The sequence below is a fragment of the Ctenopharyngodon idella genome, chromosome 15, assembly GCF_019924925.1.
Source record: "Ctenopharyngodon idella isolate HZGC_01 chromosome 15, HZGC01, whole genome shotgun sequence".
Lineage (NCBI taxonomy): Eukaryota > Metazoa > Chordata > Actinopteri > Cypriniformes > Xenocyprididae > Ctenopharyngodon > Ctenopharyngodon idella.
The window spans coordinates 14,840,438-14,867,479 of NC_067234.1; the positions used below are offsets into that span (position 1 = coordinate 14,840,438).

Genomic DNA, 27,042 nt, shown 5'->3' on the forward strand with positions numbered 1-27,042 from the left:
TTTGTTTTTAGAAAGTATCCATATGGCTTTCTGTGGATAATGGTGGTGTAACCTGGAATGCATCCAGCCCTGTTGAACTGGGGGTCAGAGCCATACACTGAGACATGGATCTGTTCTCCTTCACAATTAAAGCCAGTGCAGGTCATTTACATCCAAATATACTTTGTGCAGCGCCTTGTTTACACAACAGTATCTCCTCTCTTCCTCTCTCTCTTTCACCCTTTCCCCTAAGCCATGACTCCTCCTCCAAACCATCATTCTAACAACTATACATTCTTCCTCCCCTTCCACTCTTACTCTGAATGTCTTAGTCACTGCATGCTGAGGCTTCCCGTTGCCTGTGGGGATTCTGGGGAATTTGTGATGACAGCACCTCTCCCTCTGCGGAGGAGTTGCCTTGAATATCCAAGGAAAAGTGCAAAAAGAGACGCTTTTGAAGGCTGAGTGTGTCTGCATGCACGTTCCTTGTTTTTGTAATGGGACCTTAGACAGTTTTCACGCTCCTCATCATGACCTTGACGCCTGTTGGACTTCCCAGCACATTCTGAAGGACTCTAAGGTGAGATGGCATTCATTCTGTTTTAATATGCAGTCTTCAGCTTCAGTGCTGACCTACTGCAGACTCTTCAGCACAGGTGGATGACGGCTAAAGTTCATGACAGAGAATACTGATGAAATGCATATACCTTGAAGTCACTTTGAATGGAAGTGTCTGCCAAATGAATACATTTAAACTTTCATTTGCTTCTAGATGTGAAGGTGAAATATCAGGGCTCATTGGAAAACATTGTATGTGTTGTTAACATGTTCTGCGATGTGACATTCTGAATTACTGCATCTAAAACTATTTTAAGTTTGTTAGTTATTGTATAAATATTTATGCATGCAGCTTGAACAATTATGGAAAGCCTGTTTCCTTCTCAGAGTAACTTTATTTCTTATGATTGCCACTTTATATCTCCCAATGTGGATTTATATCTTGCTGTTATATTGCGCAGTTATGGCTATTGTGTATATATATATATGACTTTATATCTCACAATTGCATCTTTATATATATTTATGTCTTGCAATTTGATTTATATTTCTCAATTGTGCCTCTCTCATAATTGCAACTTTATTTCTAATTATCAAAACTTTATACTTTAAACTTTACCTTACAATTATATATGTATTTATTTTTACTCAGAGGAGGAAACGGGACACATTTTTACGCTGCAGGACCATTTAAAATAAACTAGTGAAAGTAAAAAAAAAAAAAGTGATTAAAAGTACTAAAAGAAAATGGTGATGAGTTACAGGACATTATATACTGTATAAACTTTCCCTTATAGATTCATACAAATTTGAACTTTTAAAATCTTAATCTCACTAAAAAATCTAAACTAAAATACTCAGGGCTCTGAATGATGCAAATCAAACACCAGGAACATATGGTAGAATCCGCAGGATTACTTCGACTTACATGTGTCAATAACTCTGTGTACGTTTTTACTGGACCATTACAGTCCTAGTGAAATGTACACTGTGTAATGAATTAATAACGATCTCTGTAAAATGAATGGGAATGGCAGCGTTAACAGTCACTCACAGTGTGTAAAGTAAAAAGAAAACACTGCTCGCCCCTTTTCATGTATTGCAACACTTTGCGCTCAACGAGAAACTTGTAGAACGCTTGAGTGACATTCACAGTGCAGAATCCTCTTTGGCTGTTTGGATCAAGTCTTTTATACAGCTGGGAATGAGGAGGCCTCCTTTTACTGTGGCTTTAGAGAAAAACGGGCTAAAGGAAAGGAGGTGAGAGGACTAGATCTAATCAGGGTTACACTTGCAACACTGTTTCTCATAAAAGACAACGTTTTTGGGCAAGTTATGAACTGATGTTGTAACTTTAGTCATAATTGCAACATCTAAATATGAATGCCGTGATACTGAGTAACTAATTACCTTGTTAAAAATGATACTGAAGCCAGTATTCTCTAGGTTATGTTTTAGAAGTTTTTAGGCAGATTTATTTTTAAGATTTTAGGCTACAATTTACATGTACTTAGAAAAGTGTCAATTTTAGGTTCTGTGACTAAAATTGTCACCATTTAGTCACCTTTTTGTCCTCACTAGATAATTTTTAAATGGTCTGATATGGTCAATTATTAATGTAGTTGTAAGTGGAGTACAGCATGTTGCAGGATTTGGTATAGTATAGTATAGTATAGTATAGTATAGTATTTAAAGGGATAGTTGACCCAAAAATGGGTGTGATTTACTCACACTCAAGCTATCCTAGGTGTATATGAATATCTTCTTTCAGACGAACACAATCAGAAATATATTTAAAAATATCCTTAGTCCTCCAAGGTTTATAATAGTTGTGAATGGAGGGCTGCGTTTTGAAGTGTAAGAGTGTAAAATAATGCATTCATCCATAAAAAGAAAGTAATCCATACAACTCCAATAGGTTAATAAAGGCCTTCTGAAGCGATGCGTTTTTATAAGAAAAATATCCATATTTAAAACTTTACAAATTCGAATAACTAGCTTCCGGCGGACGACCGTACGCAGAATGCGCAAGTCGATTTGCAGCAGAAGAGTGTCCTTCACTGTCAGAAAAAAAGGTACGCTGCTTGTCACCGGGGCAGTACCCTAAGGTACAAAAGTGAAAAGGTACATCTTTGTACCTTCTTACCCCTAAATGGTGCATATTAATACTTTAAAAGTGCATATTAGATTTGAAAAACAAATTACCGGTCACAGATTATAAGTCTAAAACGATCATTTTTAAATTTCGGAGGATTTCGGGTGTAAGAGAAGAGGAGCTTAAATTTGTTGCACAGCCCTATTTGTTTGAACCATGAGAGGCGTCTAATGCTGCGTTCCAGACAGATTTTTCCTACCTCCTTCTAGAAAATAACATCTGTGGGACATTCGACCTCTGAAATCGGGTTACATGGATCAACCCCGACCTCAGCGAGACGTGTCATATGACGTCCTGCGTCATACATCGCGTCATTGGGTTACTCGTTTAACGCAAGTCAACTTGTGCATTATGTGTATGGTCGTCCGTCGGAAGCTAGTTATTTGAATTTATAAAGTTTTAAATATGGATTTTTTTTTACAAAAAATGCATTGCTTTGCTTCAGAAAGCCTTTATTAACCCCCTAGAGTCATATGGATTACATTTTTTTATGAATGGATGCATTATTTTTTACTTAAAAATGCAGGCCCCCATTCACAACCATTATAAACTTTGGAGGACAAAGTTTATTTTAAACATATATCTCTGATTGTGTTCGTCTGAAAGACTAGCTAGGATGGCTTGAGGGTGAGTAAATCATGGGATAATTTTCATTTTTGGCTGAAATATCTCTTTAATGGCATATATGCTTGTGCAAGTTCTTGTGCATTGTGATATTTGACAGATAGTGCTTCACATTTCATAACCTCTGTTATATACCATGTGTGATTTCATATGAACATGTTTGCATGTGTATCACAGGCACATGGAAAGTCAGAGCTGTAGGTGGCTGTGAGTCACTGACCTTTTCCGGTGTTTGGTCATAGTTCTTATCAGCTTTTAAAGGTTAAATGTTTTGTTAAGGGCAGCAGGTGTGCGTTTTCCTTTCTCTTGATTAAATTGGACCATGTTTTCGTGAGCGTGTGACATGATAGAGACAGAATGAGAGCAAAGCACAAGGCAAAGTGTTAAATGAGTGAAGGCCACAGTCAGGGCTGCCAGCTGGCCCCCTTCTCACATTTAACACCACAGCACAGAGAGCTCTGATTTTCAATGCATGCTTGGAAGTACACAGGAATATTCAGTGTTTCCATCTGTTGATGACCACTGGAAAAAGTTCATGAAAGTTAAATGTATCAGTCAGTGAAATATGCTTTGTTTTTATCTCTTCTCTGAGTTGACCACTAAAAGAAACTTCAAAACTGGGAGATAGACCAATATTGTCTTTTTATGACTTTTAATGGCTTATATGTATATATACCAGTAATGTATTATTATATAATACGTAATACTATATACAAAACTTAAGTATATATAAAACTTATAGTTAGAAAAAGCACCCAACTACTTAAATATTTAAATAAGAGCAATTCATTCTTAAATGAGAATTGCTCTTATTTAGATCTCAAAACAACTTTGCATAAATGCACCATCGTTATTTGTAATTTCTTTCCACACCCTAGCGTTCACTTCTGGAATGATCACAGCCAGTTTCCCCAAAAGCATCGTGAGCCTTTAGTTGATCGTAAACCAATTGCACCGAAGGGTTTTACGATCTGCTTAGGCTTTGGATGCTTTTGGGAAATGCAGCCCTGGCCTGTCAGAAGCAATTTGCATACTAAATTGATAAACCAATCACATCTTAATATAGCACAATTGAGTTGTATGATTTCACACTATCAGTCACTTGATAGGAACATCCTGCCAAGAATAATCTTGATCTTTCACAGTTCATCTGTCTAGATGACGTTCTTAAGCTAAGGTGTCAGAAAGGAATGTTCTTTCTTTCTCCACCAATCAGACACTTCCTGTGGTTTAATGTGTGTTTTTGTGCAGTGTGGTTGGGGGGTAATGAGGGGGTTAGCAGGGTTGCTAACCACAGCCTGGTCTGGGACATTTAGGTCGTCTGATGAATGGACGGGTACATTGTAAATCAGCCACTGGAGAGCGAAGAGCCAGATTCCTCATAGCACTGATGTCACCATCGTCGTGCCTTTAACAGATCCAGACTTGAACGCTCTCAGCCTGAGCCAGATGTTCAACCCCTCAGATCCCCTGTTATTCCCTCTTCTACTTGTGCAAGATTCCCTGTTATTCCCTCTTTGCTTCTCTGGGATTCCGTTATCCCTTCTCTGCCTCTGTGAGATTCTCTGCTATTACCAGAATGTCTCTTTGGGATTCAGTCTTTCTCCATCTTTGAGATTATTTGTTTTTCTAACCCCCCCACCCCCCAGTTACTCTTTCTACCCATTTTATTCTCTATTATTTCTCCTCATTGTACTGCATATTTCCAGCTCCTTCTATAATGGTTTGAATAATTGTCTGTGAAGTATGTTTCCATAAAATCCCATATGAAGCAATGCTCCAACATATCCTCATCTAATTTAAAGCAATATTCTGGGTTAAACACTGTACATATTTGGCATACTGACAATTACCACAGAGAATTAAAAAAAAAAAAAAAATCTGACATTTATATCAAATGCCTTTTTTTTTTTTTTTTGTCTTTGTTGGTATAATACTTCTGCTTTTCCATAGTGTCCCATAAGAAGCAATGCTGACATGTATTTTCCTAAATTTCCCATGCTGAAAAGAATATGCAACTTGAACCCATCTGAGATGTATTTCTGGTTTATAATGGTCTAACTGGCCTCAGCCAGACTGACCAGCTAAAAAATGCCTAAAACCGCTCTTAAAACCTGCAAAACAGACCGTCTAACCAGCTTGGCCAGGCAAGGAGTTTAAAAAAAAATGTTACCAGCAAAACTGAGAACTACACCATCAGAAAAGTTATTGAAGCATGATTGCGTTGACATCTTTTTAAGTCTGATAAATGAAATAATCACACTTAAAGGATTAGTTCACTTTCAAATGAAAATTACCCCAAGCTTTACTCACCCTCAAGTCATCCTAGGTGTATATGACTTTAACAATTAGAGTTATATTAATAAATATCCTGACGCATCTAAGCTTTATAATGGCAGTGAGTGAGACCAATGAGTTTGAAGCTGAAGAAAGTGCCTCCATCCACATCCATCCATCATAAATGTACTCCACACGGCTCCGGGGAGTTAATAAAGGCCTTCTGAAGTGAAAAAAAAAAAAAAAAAAATCCATATTTAACAAGTTATGAAGTAAAATATCTAGCTTCCACCAGACTGCCTTCCGTATTCAACTTATGAAGAAAGTGTAAAACTCTCGCAGTTCAAAACGCTTACGCTACATCTCACGCCTTCCCTATTCAAGCTTAACTGACGCGATGCAGAAGGCAATCTGACGGAAGCTAGCTACATATTTTACTTCATAACTTGTTAAATATGGGTATTTTTTTACACAAACGCATCGCTTCGCTTCAGAAGACCTTTATTAACCCCCCTGCGGCCATGTGGAGTACACGTTTATGATGGATGGATGGATGCACTTTCTTCAGCTCATACTCATTGGTCTCGCTCACTGCCGTTATAAAGCTCGAATGTGTCAGGATATTTATTAATATATCTCCGATTGTGTTCATCAGAAAGAAGAAAGTCATATACACCTAGGATGGCTTGAGGGTGAGTAAAGCTTGGGCTAATTTTCATTTGAAAGTGAACTAATCCTTTAAGTATGCTAAGTAAATGCACCTATGTCTTGAAAAAAATCATGCAGACATTTAAAGCAAACTCATTACAACTTCTGTTCTTTCTTTTCAGGATGACAGGCACAAAGTGCTAATTTGGACAGAGGAACCAGTTCAGTCCAAATGGTGGAACATGGCAGTTTCTGGCTTAATACAAAGGCATTTTGGAATATTCCTTATGGCTAGCTCTAAACTGTAGATTGAACCATGGACAATCGACCCATGATGACTTTAGAAGGACAGCGGTCATCAGCTTTGCAAGAGGCCCCCAAAATGACTTTCTCAGTAGAGCTTTCAATGGCAGACTCAAGCGTGGATGGAAACCTGACATTAAAAGATAGTTCCAATTCACTATTATCTGTTGACCAAACACCACTTGAGCTGAAGAACAGTTATTCATTAGAGAAGATCAATCAAATTGTACCAGTGCTAGTCAGCAAGGATGGACCTTGTCTTCAAATCGCAAATCTTCTCACAAAAGAAAAGACAAAGAAATGCATCAAACATAAAAGCACTTCTGCTCCAATATCAAGCCCAAAACATGAGATGAATGGCATTTTTCACAAATCTGACCTCCAACTGGACAGTGAGACAAGGTTTTTGACTTCCTCAGATAGTTCAGTGACCAACAGCCTTGATGATTCCTCAAACACCTTGTCTACTTCTTATCCTTTCTCTAGTTTGACAGTAAGATCAATTTCAGACCCCACTTACTCTTTTGCATCCTCTCCATTGGGACCGTCCAACCTTGAGCACCCATACTCTGCTCCTTTGCCAGTCCCTAAGGGTACCGATTTACCCCGAATCATCAAACACAAGCCCAGCTCCATTACCTTTGCAGATTATGACAGCTTTTTGGGTATGATCCAGAACGCCCAAGCCAATGAGAGTTCAGAAGGTTGTGAGACCTCTTCTGAAGATGACAGCCATGGTGATGAGGTGTTCCCAGAGCGCAAAGAGTTTCTCCCTGGCTCCAGACGAAATAGGGGTGGATTGGAGAAGCAAAGGAGAAAAGGAACCTGTGGACAAGCAAGTGGAAAAGAAAGTTCCAGCACCAACCTCCCACCGACCAGCACCAGCAGTTATGAGGCAGAGGAGGAGAGTAGCAGTACAGAGGTGAGGATGCAATGACGATTAGATGTTTAATAGGCTTTTTGAGATTTGTTAAAGCTTAGTGATGACTTTAAGCAGGATATCTGGTTTGGTTTTCAATGTCTGTAAAGATTTTTTACATTGCTTTCAGTTCAGCACTGTATTAATATTCCTCAAATGTTCAGGTTTGTTCTCAAACTATAACGTTAAATTATAAAATTCTGCGATTAATTTAAGCTAAATGTTTTAAAATATCAGCGAGTTTTTGTGATTGCCAGGTTTGTGGATGTCTTTAATAAAATCTTAAAAGTCATGGAAAAGTAATGGATATTTGTGTAGTAAATACAGATTTTTCTCATTTTGATTTGATCTAAAACATTTTATTGGCTAGAGTTTGGTCTTGCCTACTCACAAGCTATAGCTGATGTCTCACTTGTGAGAGGATTGTTCTTTTAAGTCAATTATTTCCATTAAAGGGTTAGTTCACCCAAAAATGATGTCATTTATTACTCACCCTCATGCCATTCCACACCCGTAAGACCTTTGTTCATCTTCAGAACACAAATTAAGATATTTTTGTTGAAATCCGATGGCTCAGTGAGGCCTGCATAGCCAGCAATGACATTTCCTCTCTCAAGATCCATTAATGTACTAAAAACATATTTAAGTCAGTTCATGTGAGTACAGTGGTTCAATATTAATATTATAAAGCGGCGAGAATATTTTTGGTGCGCCAAAAAAACAAAATAACGACTTATATAGCGATGGCCGATTTCAAAACACTGCTTCAGGAAGCTTCGGAGCGTTATGAATCAGCATGTCGAATCAGCAGTTCTCTAACCCTTTAAGTCAGTTAAACAGGTTCACAAATCTGTCTGAAAGACTTGGAATTGGCCTAAATATAAATTAAAACCACTTTTCCAGTTTCTGGATAAATCAAGGAAAAGTAATGAAAATCCAATAGGCTATATGCACGGTTACTTCCTGGTTGTCGTTAAGCCAGCTCGGGCATTTCCGGTGAACTGTTAGCTGTTCATTCTGTAGTCGCTGTACATCGACACAAAACCATCAATGTTTGAATTTTTAATGTTGTATTCATATTTTAATGCAGTTATCACATTTACCTAATTTGTCAATAAACCCGTTTGCAATAAAGACGAAGCTATTGGGACCGTTTAAAAACGCTGTGTCTGTAATTAGACACGCACACGCTTTTTCCCCCCAGCACTTTAAATGTTATTTTTAATGTGATGACCACAAACATTACTTGTTCATCCTTCTGAGATTGTCCCCATCGTAAAACCGAACGTTTCAAAATGTAGGAAATTCAACATTTGATAGAAAACACTTATTTAAAAATAAAAAAAGACAATAATTACCACTATAATCAGCAGGTGGCGGCAAAGTAGCATTTATTTGCGCATATATCAGCCATTTCCTCTAATCGTTTTTCTCTTCGTTTTTGACTAAATATTAAACATTATAAAATAACTAGGTTTAAAAATACATTTTGTCAATGTGAAGTATGAAATACTCAAAAAATCTTAAGAAAAACAATAACTTTTCTTGTTAATTAATTGCCTTTTGTAATCACAGCAGCTGTCAGTCAGTGCAGCGCAAGATCAATGATTTCAGCACACTTGTGAGAACTCACATTTTATTCAGTTAATCTAACTAAAGTGCACAATAAATATTTAATTTTTGAAGCTTTTTTTCACATAAAAGTGTGAAAACTGATGGTCGAATTGAATTTAGCCGAGGAGGAACAATGAGATACGTCTTTATTTATTTATTTATTCTGTCGTCTTACGTTTGAATAACTAAATTAATGCTATGCCTGACTATTTAAGTGACTATATTCTGATTATTAACTAAGTATTTCACTACTGATGCTCAACACACCAGCAAATGACATCTCACCGGAAGTTTTCGAGCTGGTTTATATTATAGCGGAAGTTCTAAAGAACGCTCCGTGCATATAGTCCATACCGAATTGTGATTTGGTAATCTTACATTTATTTGCATACTAAATTGAGAAAGCACTTCTATATCCTTTAGGAAAATCTAATTTAGATTTTAACTTTGTGATCCACTGTTTTTTTCTCTACGAAATGATATATATAATGCTTGACTATAGAGAATGCTTGGAAAGGAATGACTGGTTATTTGTATTAACTGAAACATTGCTTGTGTGAGGCCTGCAGTGTACTAGAGCTCTGAATGAACCACCAGCTCAACCACAACATATTGTCATGCTGATAGACCGTTCATGCCATAAAGGCAAGCTTTCCTGAGTATCTGTCATAGTCTCTTTTTCATGGAATGCCGAGTCTGATGTTTTTCCTGTCGCCTGTCAGAGCAAACATCTGTTTACAGTAGCAGTGAACTTAGCCTTAAATTACTTACAGCTTCATTTAGTTGGAGCCAGTCATGAATGATTTGTATCTTTCTCCTGAACTCATGCCTGACCTGACTGTTGTTGACATGTGACCTCCCCATCCCAAGTTTATTGTTCTTTAAAGAGGTGTCACATGGACATACATATGAAAACACAATAGCATATTCCCTACCATGCTCGGTTAAGAGCTCCTGTAAAAATGTCCCATACCATACATACCAGAGATAACCGGGACAAAGTGTAAAGTTGAGGCGATCACACCCTCTTACTCTGTTCTTATCGCTACATAAACTCAAAGTCAGTGTTGTTCAGTATATAGATTCAGTTTGACATCTTTTGCTATTGTTTGATGTTAGAATAGGTAGCCATTCCTTCACATAATCATAAGTTTTTGATCAATTTTTACACACACACACACACACACACACGCACACACACACACACACACACACCTTCTTGAAAGGTTGTTAATAAAATCTATTTAGTGTTAATCTGAAAATAATTGCAATGAAAAGTCTACAAAGAAAGAATATCTTTTTCTATATATACTATTGTTTTATGAATAAATTTAATGTAAATTATTATATATTAAATATTATTAAACATTTATAGCAAACACTTTTATCCAAAGCAACTTACAAAAGAGGAACAAAAAAAGAACCAGCAATATTCACAATATATTAAATATTATTTAATAAATTATATATATTTTTTTAAATGAATACATAATTTTGAATGAATTTATTTCTAAAAAAGAAAACTTTTAAAATAATACTTTTTTAGTAAAGGAAAAAAACGTCAAACCAAGACAGGCCAGTTACATCTAGAGTTGTGATGGCTTACAGTAGTAAGTAGTAGAGGTTAAATGGTTTTTCTAAGGCAGGTGAGCTGAGAACGACCCGTGGCTCATTTGTTGGCCCCAACACCCCTCTGTGCTGCACATGCTCAGCTCTCCCCTCCTGTTACTCGTTCTTTGTTCATGCATGATTTAAGATGAAGGTGTGAAAGAATGTGGTACCCCTCACGTGAGCGCCGACCTTGCCTCGTTTGCACCTTCTCAAGAAATACCAGAATTAGCTGTCAGTGGATATGGACAGAAAAAATCAAGGAACATCTAATATCAGTATAAAATTGCAAAAAATACATATTTAAAAACCTATAGATGAGATTCCCTGGTGCAATCCATATGGAAATTAAATATTTGATATTTAATATTGCACACAACTTGCATTTTGCCTCTTCACCATCTGGAGGCGCTCTATACAAACCTTTACGCATATTTTGTGGCCAATAGCTCCGATACAGTTATTTATACCTGTTTATGTAAATTTTATTTGTGCTTATGGAATGGAATTGTTGAAAACTGCAGCAGTCTGTGTATATATCCATGTGAGGAAAGACATTGAGTTACATGACACTGAGTTACGGTGAACGGATCCTGTAACAAAAAAAGAGGGAGGATTTTCTTCCTCTTTAGAGACTTATCTGACCTGGATTTGAAGCAGTTCAGCAAACGGATTATGGCTGGTGGCCTTTAAGGATGACATATTGCTACATTCTCTCGGTGGAGCTGGCTGGCACGCTCAGTGGGTGGCATGGCCGTGGCAGGAAGCCCAGAGCCATGCCAAAGCCGGGCACTTGACTCCTCATTTCCATGTCAATGGACCAGTGCTGAGATTTACAATGTGGCCAATTTGCGGCGGTGCAGTTATGGTCCTCGGCCATTCTGTCCACCGTGGAAGATAACAATGATGAGCTGATCTGGTGGGACTGACTCATACCGGCCTAGTTGCCATGACAAGTGTATTTTCTCACGACTGACAGGGCGGAAAGGGGTGCTGTAACCGATGCCGGGTTGTTGAATACCATGGATTCTGTGCAAGGAACAGATTCCAAGGGCTGCCACTAGACCAATACACTGTACTTTTTAATACTCTGTTCTCTTTATTGTGGAAATCAATTTTTTAATACTAAAAAAGGGGACATTGGTAACACTTTACAGTATTTGTTATTAGTTGACATTAACATATTACGTATCATGAACTAACAATGTACAGTACCTTTACATCATTTATTAAACTAGATTAATGTTAATTTGTGCATTAAACTAATGCATTTTTGACATTTTGAGTCGCATAAATTACCCATTAGTTCATATCATGAACAAACATGAATGAACAATAGTATTTTTATTAATAAACATGTAAAAATGCTGTTCATTGTTAGTCCAGGGTACTTAATGCATTAACTACGCTATGTTTGTGGAAACCGTGATCTAAGACGATGAAATAGATTTGAAATAGAACAATTTGAAATACAAATCTTTTGTAACATTATAAATCTCTTTACTAACACTTTTGATCAATTTAATGCATCCTTGCTGAGTAAAAGTATTAATTTCTTTCAAAAAAATCTTACTGACCCCAAACTTTTGAGCCTTATTTTAGTTTTGCTGTAAACTCATAAATTAGACATTAGCTTTAAAGTCTTAGTGACATTGTCTGTTTAGTCAAACAACATCCAGACACTAATTGTTTTCACTGAAGACTCATGGGGGGGCAAATTTGAGCAGCAAATGCATCCTCTTTTGTCAAAGTCAAGAGGGTTAATGGTCCATTGCAGAAGGGCAAGACATAGTGGCGCTAATGTCTTAAGAGGGACAACAAGAAAGCCTTCTCACTAGCAGTGTTGGGAAAGTTACAATATTACGTTACTCCCTAAAATAGTAACTAATAAATGTGGCTTTGGTGAGCACTTCTTTCAAAAAACATTAAAAAATCTTACTGACTCTGTATTAATTTTTTAAACTGTCCTAGAAAGGTTGATTCTGTTGTACCCCTTTGTTCACTCTCTGAAGGAATGTCATCATCTTGAATCTGATTGGTTAAAGGTCTCACCATGGCCACATTCCTTGAGATTTCATGTGCCTTGTATGCTGCCCCCCTTTTCAACCAAACCATGTATTTCTGCTGCCTGAGACAAATGTGTCCCATTCTGCCATGACAGTCGTCAATAGCATCATTGTGTGTGGATGAGAGGGAGCCGTAATCTCTGCCTTGGGGCTTCAGATCCCAAGAAAGACTTGAGCATTTCCGCCTGCTGTGGGATGTTACTGTTAAATGTTCCTCACAGTTCATCCTTGCCCTCTTCCTGCTCCTCTGGCCCCTCCACTTCCTGTTGGTAAAGGGGCAACCCTGTTGATTTACGGCTTGGTGAGTGAGGTAGGTGAGGGTAATTTATAGCCCAGGAACCCTCGGCTGTGTCTGAGCTGGACGGGACAGTCTATTTATAATCTTTGGCAGGGGTGTTTGGGGAGTAGTGAAAGTAGCGCTGGAGAGAAAGGAGAGGAATACCATACAGCTATGTTTGGACCACAATTGCAGCTGGGTTGCTCACTAGTATTGGTTCAAATGTGTGTGGCACTGGAACATTTGATCCTCAGTGCTATTTACTGCTCAAGACACAACACTTTATCTATCTATCTATCTATCTATCTATCGATATATAGAACACGATTCACTCCCGAAACTGCGATGATTGACAACGTGGTAACCATAGCAACATTCTGGCATCTTGCGTGTTTGGTATCCGCTATTCTGACCAAAGATATTTTTCTACACACACACACACACACACACACATATATATATATATATATATATATATATATATATATATATACTACCGGTCAAAAGTTTGGAAACATTACTATTTTTAATGGTTTTCTATTTTAATATACTTTAAAATATAATTTATTTCTGTGATGTCAAAGCTGAATTTTCAGCATCATTACTCCAGTCTTCAGTGTCACATGATCCTTCAGAAATCATTCTAATATGCTGATTTGATACTCATTTATTATCAATGTTGAAAACAGTTGTGTTGCTTAATATTTTTTTGGAACCTGTGATACTTTTTTCAGGATTCATTGATGAATAAAAGGTTAAAAAAACAGCATTTATTCAAAATATAAATCTTTTCTAACAATATAAATCTTTACTATCACTTTTTATCAATTTAACACATCTGTGCTGAATAAAAGTATTAATTTCTTTCAAAAAAAAGAAAGAAAAAAAAATACTGACCCCAAACTATTGAACAGTAGTGTATATTGTTACAAAAGATTTCTATTTTAAATAAATGCAATTTTTTTTTAAAACTTTTTATTCATCAAAGAATCCTGAAAAAGTATCACAGGTTATAAAATAATATTAAGCAGCACAACTGTTTCCAACATTGATAATAAATCAGCATATTACAATGATTTCTGAAGGATCATGTGACACTGAAGACTGGAGTAATGATGCTGACAATTCAGCTTTGATCACAGAAATAAATGACATTTTAAAGTATATTAAAATAGAAAACCATAATTTTAAATTGTAATAATATTTCACAATATTATTGTTTTTTCTGTATTTATTATGAAATAAATGCAGCCTTAATGAGCATAAGAGACTTCGTTCAAAAACATTAAAAATAGTAGTTTCCAAACTTTTGACCGGTTGTGTATGTATATATATATGAATATTACATTGACAAAAGACTCGTTATGTTCAGCAATTTTAATGAAAGCGAAGTCGACGTAAATACAAAAATTAACAAAAATATGAAATTAACAACACAGTTTGGTTGTACTGTGTAGAATTTTTGTAAATGCGGTTGTCACTCCTGTAAATTCCTGAACTGTGTGTTTACAGAACAGGATTAAGCACTAAAAGGTTAACCGACAACCGAATTTAGCTGCGGTGGGTACGTGGCCATTATGACCACCTGCCTAATATGCTCCTCGTGTTGCAAAAACAGTGCCGTCCTGCCGAGGCATGGACTCTACAAGAGCCCTGAAGGTATCCTGTGGTATCTGATACCAAGATTAGCAGCAGATCCTTCAAGTCCTGTAGGTTGTGAGGTGGATCGAATTTGTTGGTCCAGCATATCCCACAAATACTCAGTTGAATTGAGATTTGGGGAATTTGGAGGCCAGGACAACACCTTGAACTCTTGAACATGTTCCTCAAACCTTTCCTGAACAATGTGTGCAGTGTGGCAGGGTGCATTATACTGCTAAAAGTGGCCACTTCCACCAGGGAACACCATTGTCATGAAGGGATGTACCTGGTCTTTAGGTATGGTGGTACGTGTCAAATTTACGTCCACATGAATGGCCGGACCCAGGGTTCCACAGCAGAACGTTGCCCAGAGCATCTCACTCCTTCCACCAGCTTGTCGTCATCCCACAGTGCATCCTGATGCATCACTTCCCCAGGTAAACGTTGCACACTTACACATCCGTCCATGTGATGTAAAAGAAAACGGGACTCATCAAAACAGATGACCTTCTTCTACTGCTCCACGTGCCCATTGTAGGCACTTTTGATGGTGGACAGGGGTCATTATAGTCACTCTGATTGGTCTGCGGCTACACAGCCCCATACACAGCAGAGTGTGTTGTGACATTCCTCCCATAGCCATCATTAAAATTTTGTGACTTGTGCCACAGTAGACCTTCTGCTGGCTAGGACCAGACGGGATAGCCTTCTTAGTAGTATATATATCTCCTTGAAAACGTGTGTCCAATTTTCAAAAAAGATTGCAGTGATTTCTCAAACTGTGCATCAAACTCAAAACTGAAATCTCAATACAACTCAAACATTTCTCATTAGATTCTTCCAAGTCAGAATTGTCTGGACTGTTATGTCCACATTAGTTTTATAGATCTATACTCTGACGTATGTCAACAGTTGTCTTCTCCTAAAATTTCTTGGGAGAAATACAACGAAAACAAACAAGACAGTAGATACTGAAACGAAACAACTGAAAACTCCATTAAGTCTAAGCATTAACATTTTTCTCTGGGAAAACACTTGCTGGCACGGTTCTGTGTTTTCATGCAGAGTAGTTCAGTGTGACTTTGAAACCTTAGTTTGAGAATAAAAGATATGGCTCTGAAATCAGTTCTGGCTCATCAAGTTGGTTATTTTTGGCTCTGTACATCAAAGGAAAACAGACCCTTGACTGAATGACCGAGTCTAATGTAATGACTCTGCCTAATCAATTTTATCTTCAATGCTTATTTTTTTCTGCGATGTCCTACAGTATGTCTCTTCTGTGTACATGCAGGAGTCTCCTCAGGTCCTGTCTCCATGGTCTGAATCTATGACCCAGCTAATAAAGAGATTAGATCAGCTCAATCTGGATATAGAGGAAGCGCTCAGTGCTGGCTCCTCCCCCTCCGACACTCCCAACACCGCCAGGAGACACATCGCTAATGACAGAGCATTCCTGCAGGTCACTATTTTATTCTTTCTTGTTAAATATAATGTAAATAGTTTGTTGCTTAACTCTTTTCCCGCCATTGACTGAAATTTCCGTCATTTGTGAGAAAACACTTTCCCGCCATTTTCCGGCTTTCAGTGTTTTCACTGTTATACGGTAGGGGGCGCTATGACATCTTCTGAAAGAGTGAACAGTGTTGCCAAGTCCAGAGTCTTGGGATACTTTAACTGTGTTGCCATGGGTTGAAGCGATCCCAAATAACATGATATTTAACCCCTGGAATGTGAATTTTACCCCCCCACCCCCAAATGCGATTGGGCTAGTTAAAACCTGGCAACCCTGGTACTGAATCTCCTGATCAAACACATGGGAAGAAGAGCTTTTTGCTCAAAATGTTGCTTTTTCTATTAAACTTACCCACATTACCCACACAAGTGTTCATAAAAAGAAGAATGCATGAAGCTAGAATTTTTGTTTAAAAGCAGAGGGGCTGTTCTTTCTTTTGATATACTGCATGTTCAGATATTAATACAACCAAATATTCTGGTGGTCATGAAATTTTTGTGAAAATGATCAAAAAATCCTGGCAGTGGCTGGCAACTTTAAGAAAACGCTGGTAGGGGAAGAGTTAATGGGTATTTCTTGGTAAATATGTTGCTTTAGCTTCCTTTAAACAGGCAGAATCTTTTCATTAGCTGGATGTTATCTGAATCACAATCTGAACTGATAAGAATTCAGTGGGAATAGTATGTTGTCTGATAGTGCTTGATGTGCCAGTGCATGGCGTCTGTCTGTGACATGGGTTACATAGAATGTGCTGCATGCTGGCAGAGAGTAGACCAGACTGGTGACACTGACACAGAGGTCCATTGTCTTGGGAGCTTGCCATGGCGAACTTTCAATGCAAGTTTAAAAAAAAAAAAAACCTCATGCAAGCTTGCAACATAACTACCCTGTAGCAAGGGTTCACAGCAAGACAAAAGTGCCTTTTGGTTCCTCAAGACAATGATGTCTTGTGCTTGGGGTCTGTTGTTCTGTTTATATCACCATGTCCATTAGGGGTGGTTAGCAGAATGACATGATGGGTTTCAGAGCCCTCACGACAACCGTTCCTGGTTTTTAACGAGAGACGAATATCCCTTTGCATGCTGTTCTGGAACAAGGTCAACAATTTTTCTCTCAAGTTCTTCAATTTTTGACAATGTTCTGCTGAGTTTGTGTCTTAGCTGCTGACTGCTTCTCTATTCTTCTCATAGTCATCTCCAGAGGTCATCCATTCCAGACAAAGTGTGTCCCGTCTCATGCTGAAAGTTGTTGTGCTGTCGTTGCAGAGCGGATTTGTGGGGGTGAACCAGTCCCTCAACAGGAACAACATGGCCAGAAGAACCGACGCAAAGGAACGGCATGGCCAAGAAAGACTTGTGGGTGCCACTTCCTCTCTGGGGAGATCACATGGTAAAAAGACAGAGGTGAGGATTTGAACTTACTCAACTTGATTTTTCTTTTTTGTGTGTGTGTGTGTGTTATATTGAATTGTTTTCCTTAACAGTCTCATCAGAAAGTATTTAGGCACTTCAAAAAAAGTTGCAAAAAGTTGGAATCTAATTAGCAGAACAGAGCAAACCATTAAAAGAAAAGGTTTGTTGTTAGTGGTTGTCATATTGATGGTACTGGTATTTAGAACTCAGGACTGTTATATTTTTAGTATTTAATTTGGCTTTACCTAAGAAGAGTTGAGCTGTATGTAGACCATGTGATCAGCAGCTTTCTCTGTGAAGTGTTTCTTAATGAAGACACTATGTGTCAGTGACCAGGGCATATGTTCATTCCAAGAAGTTTCTGGGGTTGAGGTTTGATGGCCTAGGATTTCATTTCTAATGGCTTTTCGGCATTAGTGGGACTGAGTTAAACAGATTTTCCCCTCGCTAATCCAAACAAGATTCACCCTTAGTCTGGGGAATTGAATTAATGAATTCAAAGCGACACCAAAGGAAGTCTTTTAGTGGGTCATTTAAGGCCATCACATCTTGTTTGGATTCCAAACCAGTGTAGCTTAGCTTAACCGGTGAATTGTAAACCCCTTAAACATGTTGTGTGATAGTTGTTGCAATGCGTCTTGTGTATTTCAGTTTTGATTGGTCGAACTCCTCAAGTTTGCTACATATAAGATATTTAAAGTATCCAGCTTGTATGTTGTGAAGGTAAGGGCTTTGTTTCTAGTTGTACATGCCTTGTAAATATTTGGAGTTTGTTTGTAACTGGACAAGGCATTCTGAAACAGAAATTACAGAGGCCTGTACGTGTCTTGCTATTTAGAGCAAGCACAAGGAGATCTGACGACTGAGCGATTTACGAGTTTGGGGCTCGTGTGAAAGATACTGAAAGGAATGTTCTGTCATTCTGGAAACAAATCCGACATGCAAAGGATGGAAAATAAGACTCTTCACGGACGATCACCGCAGCTGATTTACAGCTGTCTTAGTCCAGCTTCAGATCGACCGCAATTTATGGTGGACTTTGTGGACTTTTGTCTCAAGCCACCCTTGCCTAGCGAAGACAGAGAAAACAAGCAATCGCCAGCTCTTCCTTTAAGCTCCCTTGCATTGTTCCCAAAACAATATCCGATGAACAACAGTGGGTTTAAATGAGCACAATATCTGTGGGAATTTGGTCCTTTTCCGTCCGTCTAGAAAACTGGGCCAGATGTGTTTGTTTAATCTCCGCATAGCAGAAGCAGCACTGGTACATTCTGTGGTCCGTGCATGGGAACCCTGCTAAAGGCCTCTGGCATGGGGATCTGGGAGGTGAGTGCGATTATTAGACTGTGTGAGAGCACAGGAGAGAGAGAGTTGAAGAGGGTAATTGGATTGGAGGGGGTAATAGAATGATTTGGCTTTGTGCACTCTGAAAGAATGAAGTCTTGAGGTTCTTGGAGAAGATTAACAGGTCAAAAGCTCCAGAGGCATGTGGAGGCCTTCAGTCCACTGGAATGAGTGTGGGCCACCCTCATGTAGATGACAAATCCAAATTTGGAAAGCTCCCTTGGCATTTTACCAACTGTCTTCTAACATTAACACAATTTGTGATTCTCACCAAGCCTGTTATCCTCGTTCACCTCTTGTTGTCTTGACCAAGTCATGAAGAAGGTGTTTCTGCAGTCACACTGCTGACCGGTTCTTGAAGATCTCATCTGATCTGATTTAAAAAGAGAGAAACAATTTTACAATATCCATTGCTATCAGGGTTGGTCAAAATTTTTATGAACTGGCTCCATTTTAATTCGTGAGTTCAAATTTTTATTAATAATAATAATAATAATAATTATATATATATATATATATATATATATAAATCCAATTCACTCTGCATCCTCTATTCAATTCAAATTCAGCTCTGAAAGGCACAAAGCCCTAGTCTCCATCTTAACTTCTCTCTACTCTTGCTGTGACGTACATAAACACAGACTTTTATTATTTCTGGCTAAAATTTGGTTGGCAACTTTTGCTTTTGAATTCTTTTTTTAAGCCAGTTATTGGAAGGTGAAAATCTAGCTTGTCTGGTGAAAGTCATATCAGCTACTTTGAAACTGTTCATGAATCAACACTGAGAGAATGTTTATGTTGATATAGTCAATGTTACGAGGAAGCTGTACGTCATAAATATGACTCACAAGGATCTGGGCCAATGTAGCCCATCTATTTATTAGTGCAATAACATCAACCACTGTGAAAGAGGTTGTTTCAGTCAATCACGTCACTACTACACCCACACCATACAGTTGACGCCGTCATAAAATCTTTAAAGAAAACATACAGCTCAGAATGCTTGTTAACTTGGAACCAGCTTTTATTTAAGATGTTGTAAGCCCCTGTTTTAATGTAGCTTCCATACTGTAAAGAACCCACTGTGGAGGCTTAGCCATATTTTATATTACATTTATGCATATAGCAGACGCTTTTATCCAAAGAGGAACAAAAGCAATTTGCTTTTTCATCATTTTAAAGTGAGAGTTCCCCCCAAAATTAAAATTTTGTCATCATTTACGCACCCTCATGTCATTCCAAACCCTTGAGACTTTATTGCTTCTGTGAAATATGTATATTTTTGTTTGTCCATACAATGAAAGTCAGTGGGGTCCAAAGTTGTTTTCATTTTTAGGTGCTCTATCCCTTTAGTTTGCTTAATTATGTGTTGGTGGCTCGTTTAGAATTAATAAACGTTTGAATCATTGTGTGCTTTGGGAAAATGCTTCCCCACTGCCTCTAACCCATTCCTCACCCTCGATCTATTGTTGTAAAAACTTGGAGGTGCTGGTGAGCGATGGGAAGCTGAGTCTTCTCCATCCATCTGTGTGGAGGGTCCACGCCGGCTCTCTAACTCCCTGCGGGGTCCTCGGTTGGGGCAGGAGAGGGGAGCTAAGCGGCTCAATAGGATGAAGATAGATTACGGGGCCAAGTGCAACTCAGGAGGCCAGGATTTGTTCTGCTCCAGCAGAGGTTAAGTCTCAGTTTGGGACGTTGGGTGAGGAGCGACCCTGCAAAGTGTCAAAATACGGCAGGGTTGATAGGCCAATGCTGTGAGCTTTTGCTCTTTTTATTTTCCTCTCACTTTTTGTGGGACTCTTTAAATTCTTTGTGAATCTGCATGAGCTGGGAGTTAAAAAAAAAAAATCACTGTTAGAACTTTTCAGTATCTGACTTCAAGGTATATTTCACCTCAAAATGAAAATTGTTTAATCATTTACTCATCCTCATGTTGATCCAAACGTGTATTTTATTTGTTCTGTTCTGAAGTTTAGCAGAATGTCCTAGATTGGAACAACATGAGGGTGAGTAAATTACTGAATTCTCATTTTTGGGTGAACTATTTCTTTAACTAGAAATTATATACTAGTTAGTAGAGTACTGTGGGATCCGTTTTAAGCTGACTCTATTGTATACATTATAACAGTATCAACTTTAGACATGTGACTTCACATACTCTCATTGAAAACAATCATAACATCCTTCTCAAAGATTCCCAAAACATTTGCTCATCAGGGTTTGTAAATATAGCAGCATGTACGCCGTCAGTGTGCGAGTTCACATTTCCTGTGACAGAAAATAGAATGCTTTATGTAAACACCATCCAATGACCTGTGATTCCCCCGAAGGTTCATCTGGCTGTCATTGAGGATTGAGGTTACAACATCATTTGTTTGATTGTAATATATAATTTCACATGTAGCTACCCATCTTTATAATTTTATTTATCTTATATATAAACTGTGTCAGAAAAAAATTAATCTTAATTATGTAAGCAAAACACTTAAACAAAACATGGTCAGGTCAAAGTGTCTGAATAATTTTTGGTTCCAAATTTTTATAAATTTTACTGGTAGTCCACTGTATGAAGAATTTTTGGGTATAATATGTTACTATCCTCACTTACATAAATGAACTATAGTGTCCTGCACCCACTAGTAAAAATATATCAAAAATATAAAAAATGTCTGAATAATTTTTGGTTTGACTGTATATATATATATATATATATATATATATATATGTATGTTTCATATTTACAATGGTATGTATATTTATGTATCGTATTTATAATGGTATCTAGTTTTTGCATGTTTAAAATCATTTAATGAAAACATTTAATGGCTGTCAATGGAGAAAGATTCTTTTGTGCCCAGATGGTGTAGTTGTGATTTTATACCAGCAAGGGCTCACTGGACCATGCTAACTGGCAAAACCTTGACTCCTTGGGCACAGTGCCCATCTTTTTGCAGTTCCTGTTGGCTAGGCGTATACGTGTGGAACCTGTGCATTAAATGCACATACATTTACCCACGTACACATCTTTGCAGTGATGCACGAACCTTTCACCACCGCTAGCCTTGAGAGGCATTCTGGCAAAGAGCCTAGAAGCAGAACAGCTCTCAAAGCGGGTTTTAACATATACAGCACTTTCAGAAGCAGCAACATGAGGTGCTTATTCAACTCCCCATGTTTCCTTTAAAAGCAGGACTAATTCGGGAATAGGTTTGATCCTACATTATCCTTCCTTTTTAAGTCGTCTTTCATTTCCTCGAGTCCTCAACCCTGCTTCTTTTGTTTCCTTTTCAGAAAACAGGCACATGCTTGTGCAAAAGATGGGCTGTATTAAGCCAATATACCGTCTGCTTATACATTTACTGCATGCACAGACTCCAAATTAAACATATACGCAACATCAGATAAGTCTGCCCGCATCGTCACCCGAGGCAGTGACATATTCCTCCTTTTCTCTCCCGATGCTTAACTGTGCATTTCACCCAGGCTGTTTCTGTCATAACACAGACCCTGTGTCATGCTAGCTGCATTTCTTTGACATTCTCTAGATGTCAACTTCAAAAAAATACCACCAACTCAGCCGCCCACCTCAGCTTGCAAGATGGATGGTCCACAGCCTGATAGCCCAAACAGACCGTCCATCAGAACACCAACAAATGTGTAAAACAACAGACCTGATTAAAAAAAAGCTGAAACATGGTGGATAACGCGGGAACTAGATGGAACATATTCCAGCGGGTTGAGCGAGGCTTAAGAGAAGAACTAAATATAGAAAAGTTGTCCTGCTGCAGGGGGTTTCATGGAATGTAAGATGTATGAGGCTTTGCTCGCGGGACCACATCTGGCCCGCCCGAGCCCTCTGGGGTCACTTTGAAGTGGATGCCGTGGGGGCTTTTTTTTTTTTTTTTTTTGTACTTTACAGCGCATACTTTCTGTATTATCCCTCTATTTTTTATCTTTCTCTTTGTCTTATATTCTCAGTCATTTTAAACCCCTAAATTTTTCTTAGCCTCTTTGTTTTTCACGTGCTGCTTGGTTTCTGCCTTATAAATGAGGATATTGTGTGCACAGTGCAAAGCATTTTAGAATGTTAAAATTGATCCAATTTACTTTCTTAATACAGATTCCTGGTCTTATTGTGAATGATTCATCTGTGCAAGTTATTTAAAAAAAAGAACATGTATTTTTTTTCATCTTCTCCAAAAAGCCTTTTCATTACGTCATCAATCAATCTTATTAAAGGGTTAGTTCAACCAAAAATTATTTTTTTTGTCATTAATTACTCACTGTCATGTCATTCCAAACCCGTAAGACCTTCGTTCATCTTCTAGAACACAAATTAAGATATTTTTGATGAAATCCGATGGCTCAGTGAGGCCTCCATTGCCAGCAAGATAATTAACACGTTCAGATGTCCAGAAAGCTACTAAAGACATATTTAAAACAGATCATGTGACTACAGTGGTTCAACCTTAATGTTATGAAGCGACGAGAATACTTTTTGTGTGCCAAAAAAACCCAAAACAACAACTTTATTTAACAATATCTAGTGATGGCTGATCACTGCTTCATGAAGCTTCAAAACTTTGCCAATCTTTTGTTTGGAATCAGTGGTTCGGAGCGTGTATCAAACTGCCAAAGTCACGCCCCCCAGTGGTGAACCATTGAAATTTCGAAACACTTATGATGTAACGAAGTCTCGTTTACTGAAATCACGTGACTTTGGCAGTTTGATTTTATCAAAAATATCCTAATTTGTGTCCCGTAGATGAACGAAGGTCTTTTGGGTGTGGAACGACATGAGGGTGAATAATTAATGACAGAATTTTCATTTTTGGGTGAACTAACCCTTTAACTGCCATATACTGACCACTTTTCCTGATCCAGTCCATTTTAGATAGAGACAGTCTCTCTTACAAAGTCCCACCTCCATTTTCTTGTTTAATATACATTTTCTTTCCAAAATACTTCACATTTGGTAGTTCACATTGCATGTTTACTTTAAATGAGTCGGTTTTGGCCAGTCAGCATCAGCTCCACATGGAACATGTGTGTAATATCAAACATGTATTTTTGAATCTCCAGTGCAATGAATATTATGATAGACGTTAGTCGTGCATGCCAAATAAAACCACTAAAAATGAATTGTAGGGGAATCCCAGACATGCAAAAATACGTATTGAACTTCAGGGGTTGTTATTCAGTATATCTTCAACAGCTCATAATTCAGATTCAGCCCAAATGATGTTTGTCTGAACTTTATGTATCGGTACCCTTGCCTCTGGAAATTATGGCGTCTGTTTTCTTTTTGCTGCGTTTAGGATCTTGTATCCCATTTCGAGCCAAAGCAGTGTAACTTGCACAGTTACTTTTCCTGAGTTTCCCCTCAGGCATAATTATTTTACCTCTGTCTATCTAGTATTATTTCTGACTGAGAAATGATTCTACTTGTAATCCTGTCAGCCTTCATCATTCACACACAGGAATCCTACATTTCCAAGAAAATGACATATATACCAGGAAGACGCTCACGTGTCAAAACAACTTCCCTCTTCCTTCATTGTTCTTTTCATTTGTGTCTTGATCTGTTTTCTTGATGGTGTTAACATTATTTGTTTTCTTGTTATGTGAAGGTCTTGGCCTTGATTTTCTTGTTCATTTTGCTGTCAGGTTGCTTGATGGATGTGTGGATATTTCAGCATTGTACCTTTTACATCCAGATCTGTTTTTGTAAGGCAGGCTCTTCCTAAAGCTAGTCATCATTCATTTGACGCTTAGTTACATGTCATGTAAACATCATTTGTGTCAGTGACAATTACTACTTTGAAACACAGCAGGACTTTACTCCTGTCCATGCTCTTTCTCCCAAGAATTCATAGTAATCCTCTGCAAACTTGTTTTGAAAGGCGACATTCCAGTAAGTGGCCAGTAGTCTTGTCAAAAATAACATGTAATATACATACCTTGAAATGGTCTCGCTTTACAGTTTTTCACGCACTGTTTAAGCTGTTTTATGAGGGTAACACCCTCGGTTGTGCTTGCATTTGAACACCATAACTCTTTGAGATGTGTGGTGAAAATTCAACCCCTCATTGCAAAATCTCACAGCCTATAAGCAACCATGACATCATCCATCATTTCCCCTCTTTCCGCTGCGTTTTTCAGACCCAGATCTCATTAAACAGAGGCAGAGGGCCCCGGTGTACATTTACAGCTGAAGGGAATACTCGAACAATGATCAACAGCCACTTCAAACAGCTTTAACACTCTTAATGTGTTGAATTACACTAAAATTACTGGTGTTTTGTTGGTTGCTGTGTTTCCAGACAAAACATCTGCTACCTTTAAATATAAAACGCCCCTAACCTTTGCAGATCATCATTTGTTTTGCATCATTGTTGTGTTTAGTAGACTGTCTCCACTACTGAAATTATCCATTCATCTGGGCCTTCTCACTCAGACAAGGAGGGAAAAAAGTTGGTGAGCAATTTTTAGGCAGTCTTAAAAATTTGACAGTACCGATCGAGTGACGGGGTTTCGTTTTGTGCTTGGTTTGGGTTTCAACTTCATGCATTTTGTGGACACCTCTAGACATACCTTTATATATAACTATATAGTATAATTGATAATCTATACAGCAAAACATCCAGTGTTAAATTAACACTTCCAGTGTCACCCGGTGTTTATATAATCCGGTGTGGATTATATAAACACTGGCGATGTTAATATAACACTAACAGTGTTCATTTAACACTGGAGGTTTTACTGTGTACAATTTTTACATTTGATTAGCATCTATTGTCTTATAAAAACTTGCTAAATTAAATAGTGAATTGCTGGGTCTCAGGCAGAAAAGTGGCATTTTTATTCCCTGAATGGATGCATACGAGAGTACCGTGATAAATCCCTTTCACAGGCCACGTGATACCTGAGCGTAGTAGCAGAAAGGTGAAACTAAAAAACAGCTGGAATGTGGACATGACCCTCTCTCTAAACAAGTAGCACTTTCTCTCTTGGCTGGGCAAGAGCACTGTAAATCATAGTGACCCAGGTCAGCGTAGCGTTCAGCAGATCCGTGGGAGGAAATTCAATGGTCAGGTGTTGATTTTATCCACTGTGGGAGAGGAGCAATACTTCAGTGCCTTTGTTTTGATGCTCCATGAGACAGTTTTATGTGATATGGTTACCATTAAACTGTTATGAAAATATTAATTCAACCTTGATGCTTGTTTTAACAGATTTCATGTTTTGTTTTCAGATGTCCATCAAGAAGAGGCATGGAGGTGCAGGTGAGTACACATTTTCCTTTATATATTAAACTGTGCTGGCAATAAGAAGTGTCCGGATGAAGTAATGACTTAATCAGTCTGGTCTAAATGCATTTGACATTGCTTGCTCCTTGGCGGCGTGAAAGGGTCTCTTTGAATGTAATTTCTGAAAGTTATAAGCCTATATAAACTTCTATCCCATGTTCTTAGATTAAGATATGGCTATGTGCACACTGTCAGTTTGTGGGATTGACATCTACTTGCAGGTGTGAGTTTTGAAATGTCCACACAGCAACTTGTAAGAGCATTTCGAATACTGTCTGTATGAATGTGCAACAAGAGTCAAGCCAGTCCAGTTCCATTCACACAATGTGGGTTTTCTGAGAACGCAGTTGTGAGTCCTGAAAATGTATGGGTGTGAGTTCGGTTTTAGAATGCGGTTGTCACTTCTGTGAATAACTGAAGTGTGTGAACGTAACCGTATTAAGGACTCAAATACAGGAACACTTACAACAGTATTCTGCAGCTGTGTAAACATGGCCTATGTCCTACATCTTTGCTCTAATCAGTAAAGAGACGTTCACTAATTAGACCGGCTCATTGCGGAGTTTTGTAATACTTTAACAGGGTGTAGGTTTTTATTAGTGAGAGGTTGTCTGAATTGCTCTTTAATGTAATTAAATGACTAAGGCATGCAATCGTGAGACAGCTCAGCTCAAACATTCTAGTCCTCTGTGCTCGAATAGCACCCCAGCTTGTCCCCAGTGTGACTAATTCAAGGATGAAACAAGATTCTTGTTGTGTTATCCTGGACTGGAATGGGCTTTCCTTTAATCTTG

General features: G+C 38.1%; 1 protein-coding gene across 3 annotated transcripts in view; it reads left to right on the forward strand.

Annotated features, from left to right (window-relative positions):
• The first annotated feature begins 285 nt into the window (after window positions 1-285).
• The window catches only part of stard13b (StAR-related lipid transfer (START) domain containing 13b), a 99,164-nt gene continuing 72,407 nt past the window's right edge, over window positions 286-27,042 (forward strand). The window contains exons 1-5 of one of the 3 annotated variants that reach the window (XM_051862223.1): window positions 286-559; window positions 6,424-7,466; window positions 15,961-16,128; window positions 17,448-17,585; window positions 26,194-26,224. In XM_051862223.1, the coding sequence (XP_051718183.1) occupies window positions 6,558-7,466; window positions 15,961-16,128; window positions 17,448-17,585; window positions 26,194-26,224 (1,246 nt within the window). In that variant the 5' untranslated portion in view covers window positions 286-559; window positions 6,424-6,557. Of the gene's footprint in view, window positions 560-1,779; window positions 1,798-6,423; window positions 7,467-15,960; window positions 16,129-17,447; window positions 17,586-26,193; window positions 26,225-27,042 lie in introns of those variants that run through there. The other 2 variants (XM_051862224.1, XM_051862225.1) reach the window with 2 other exon arrangements.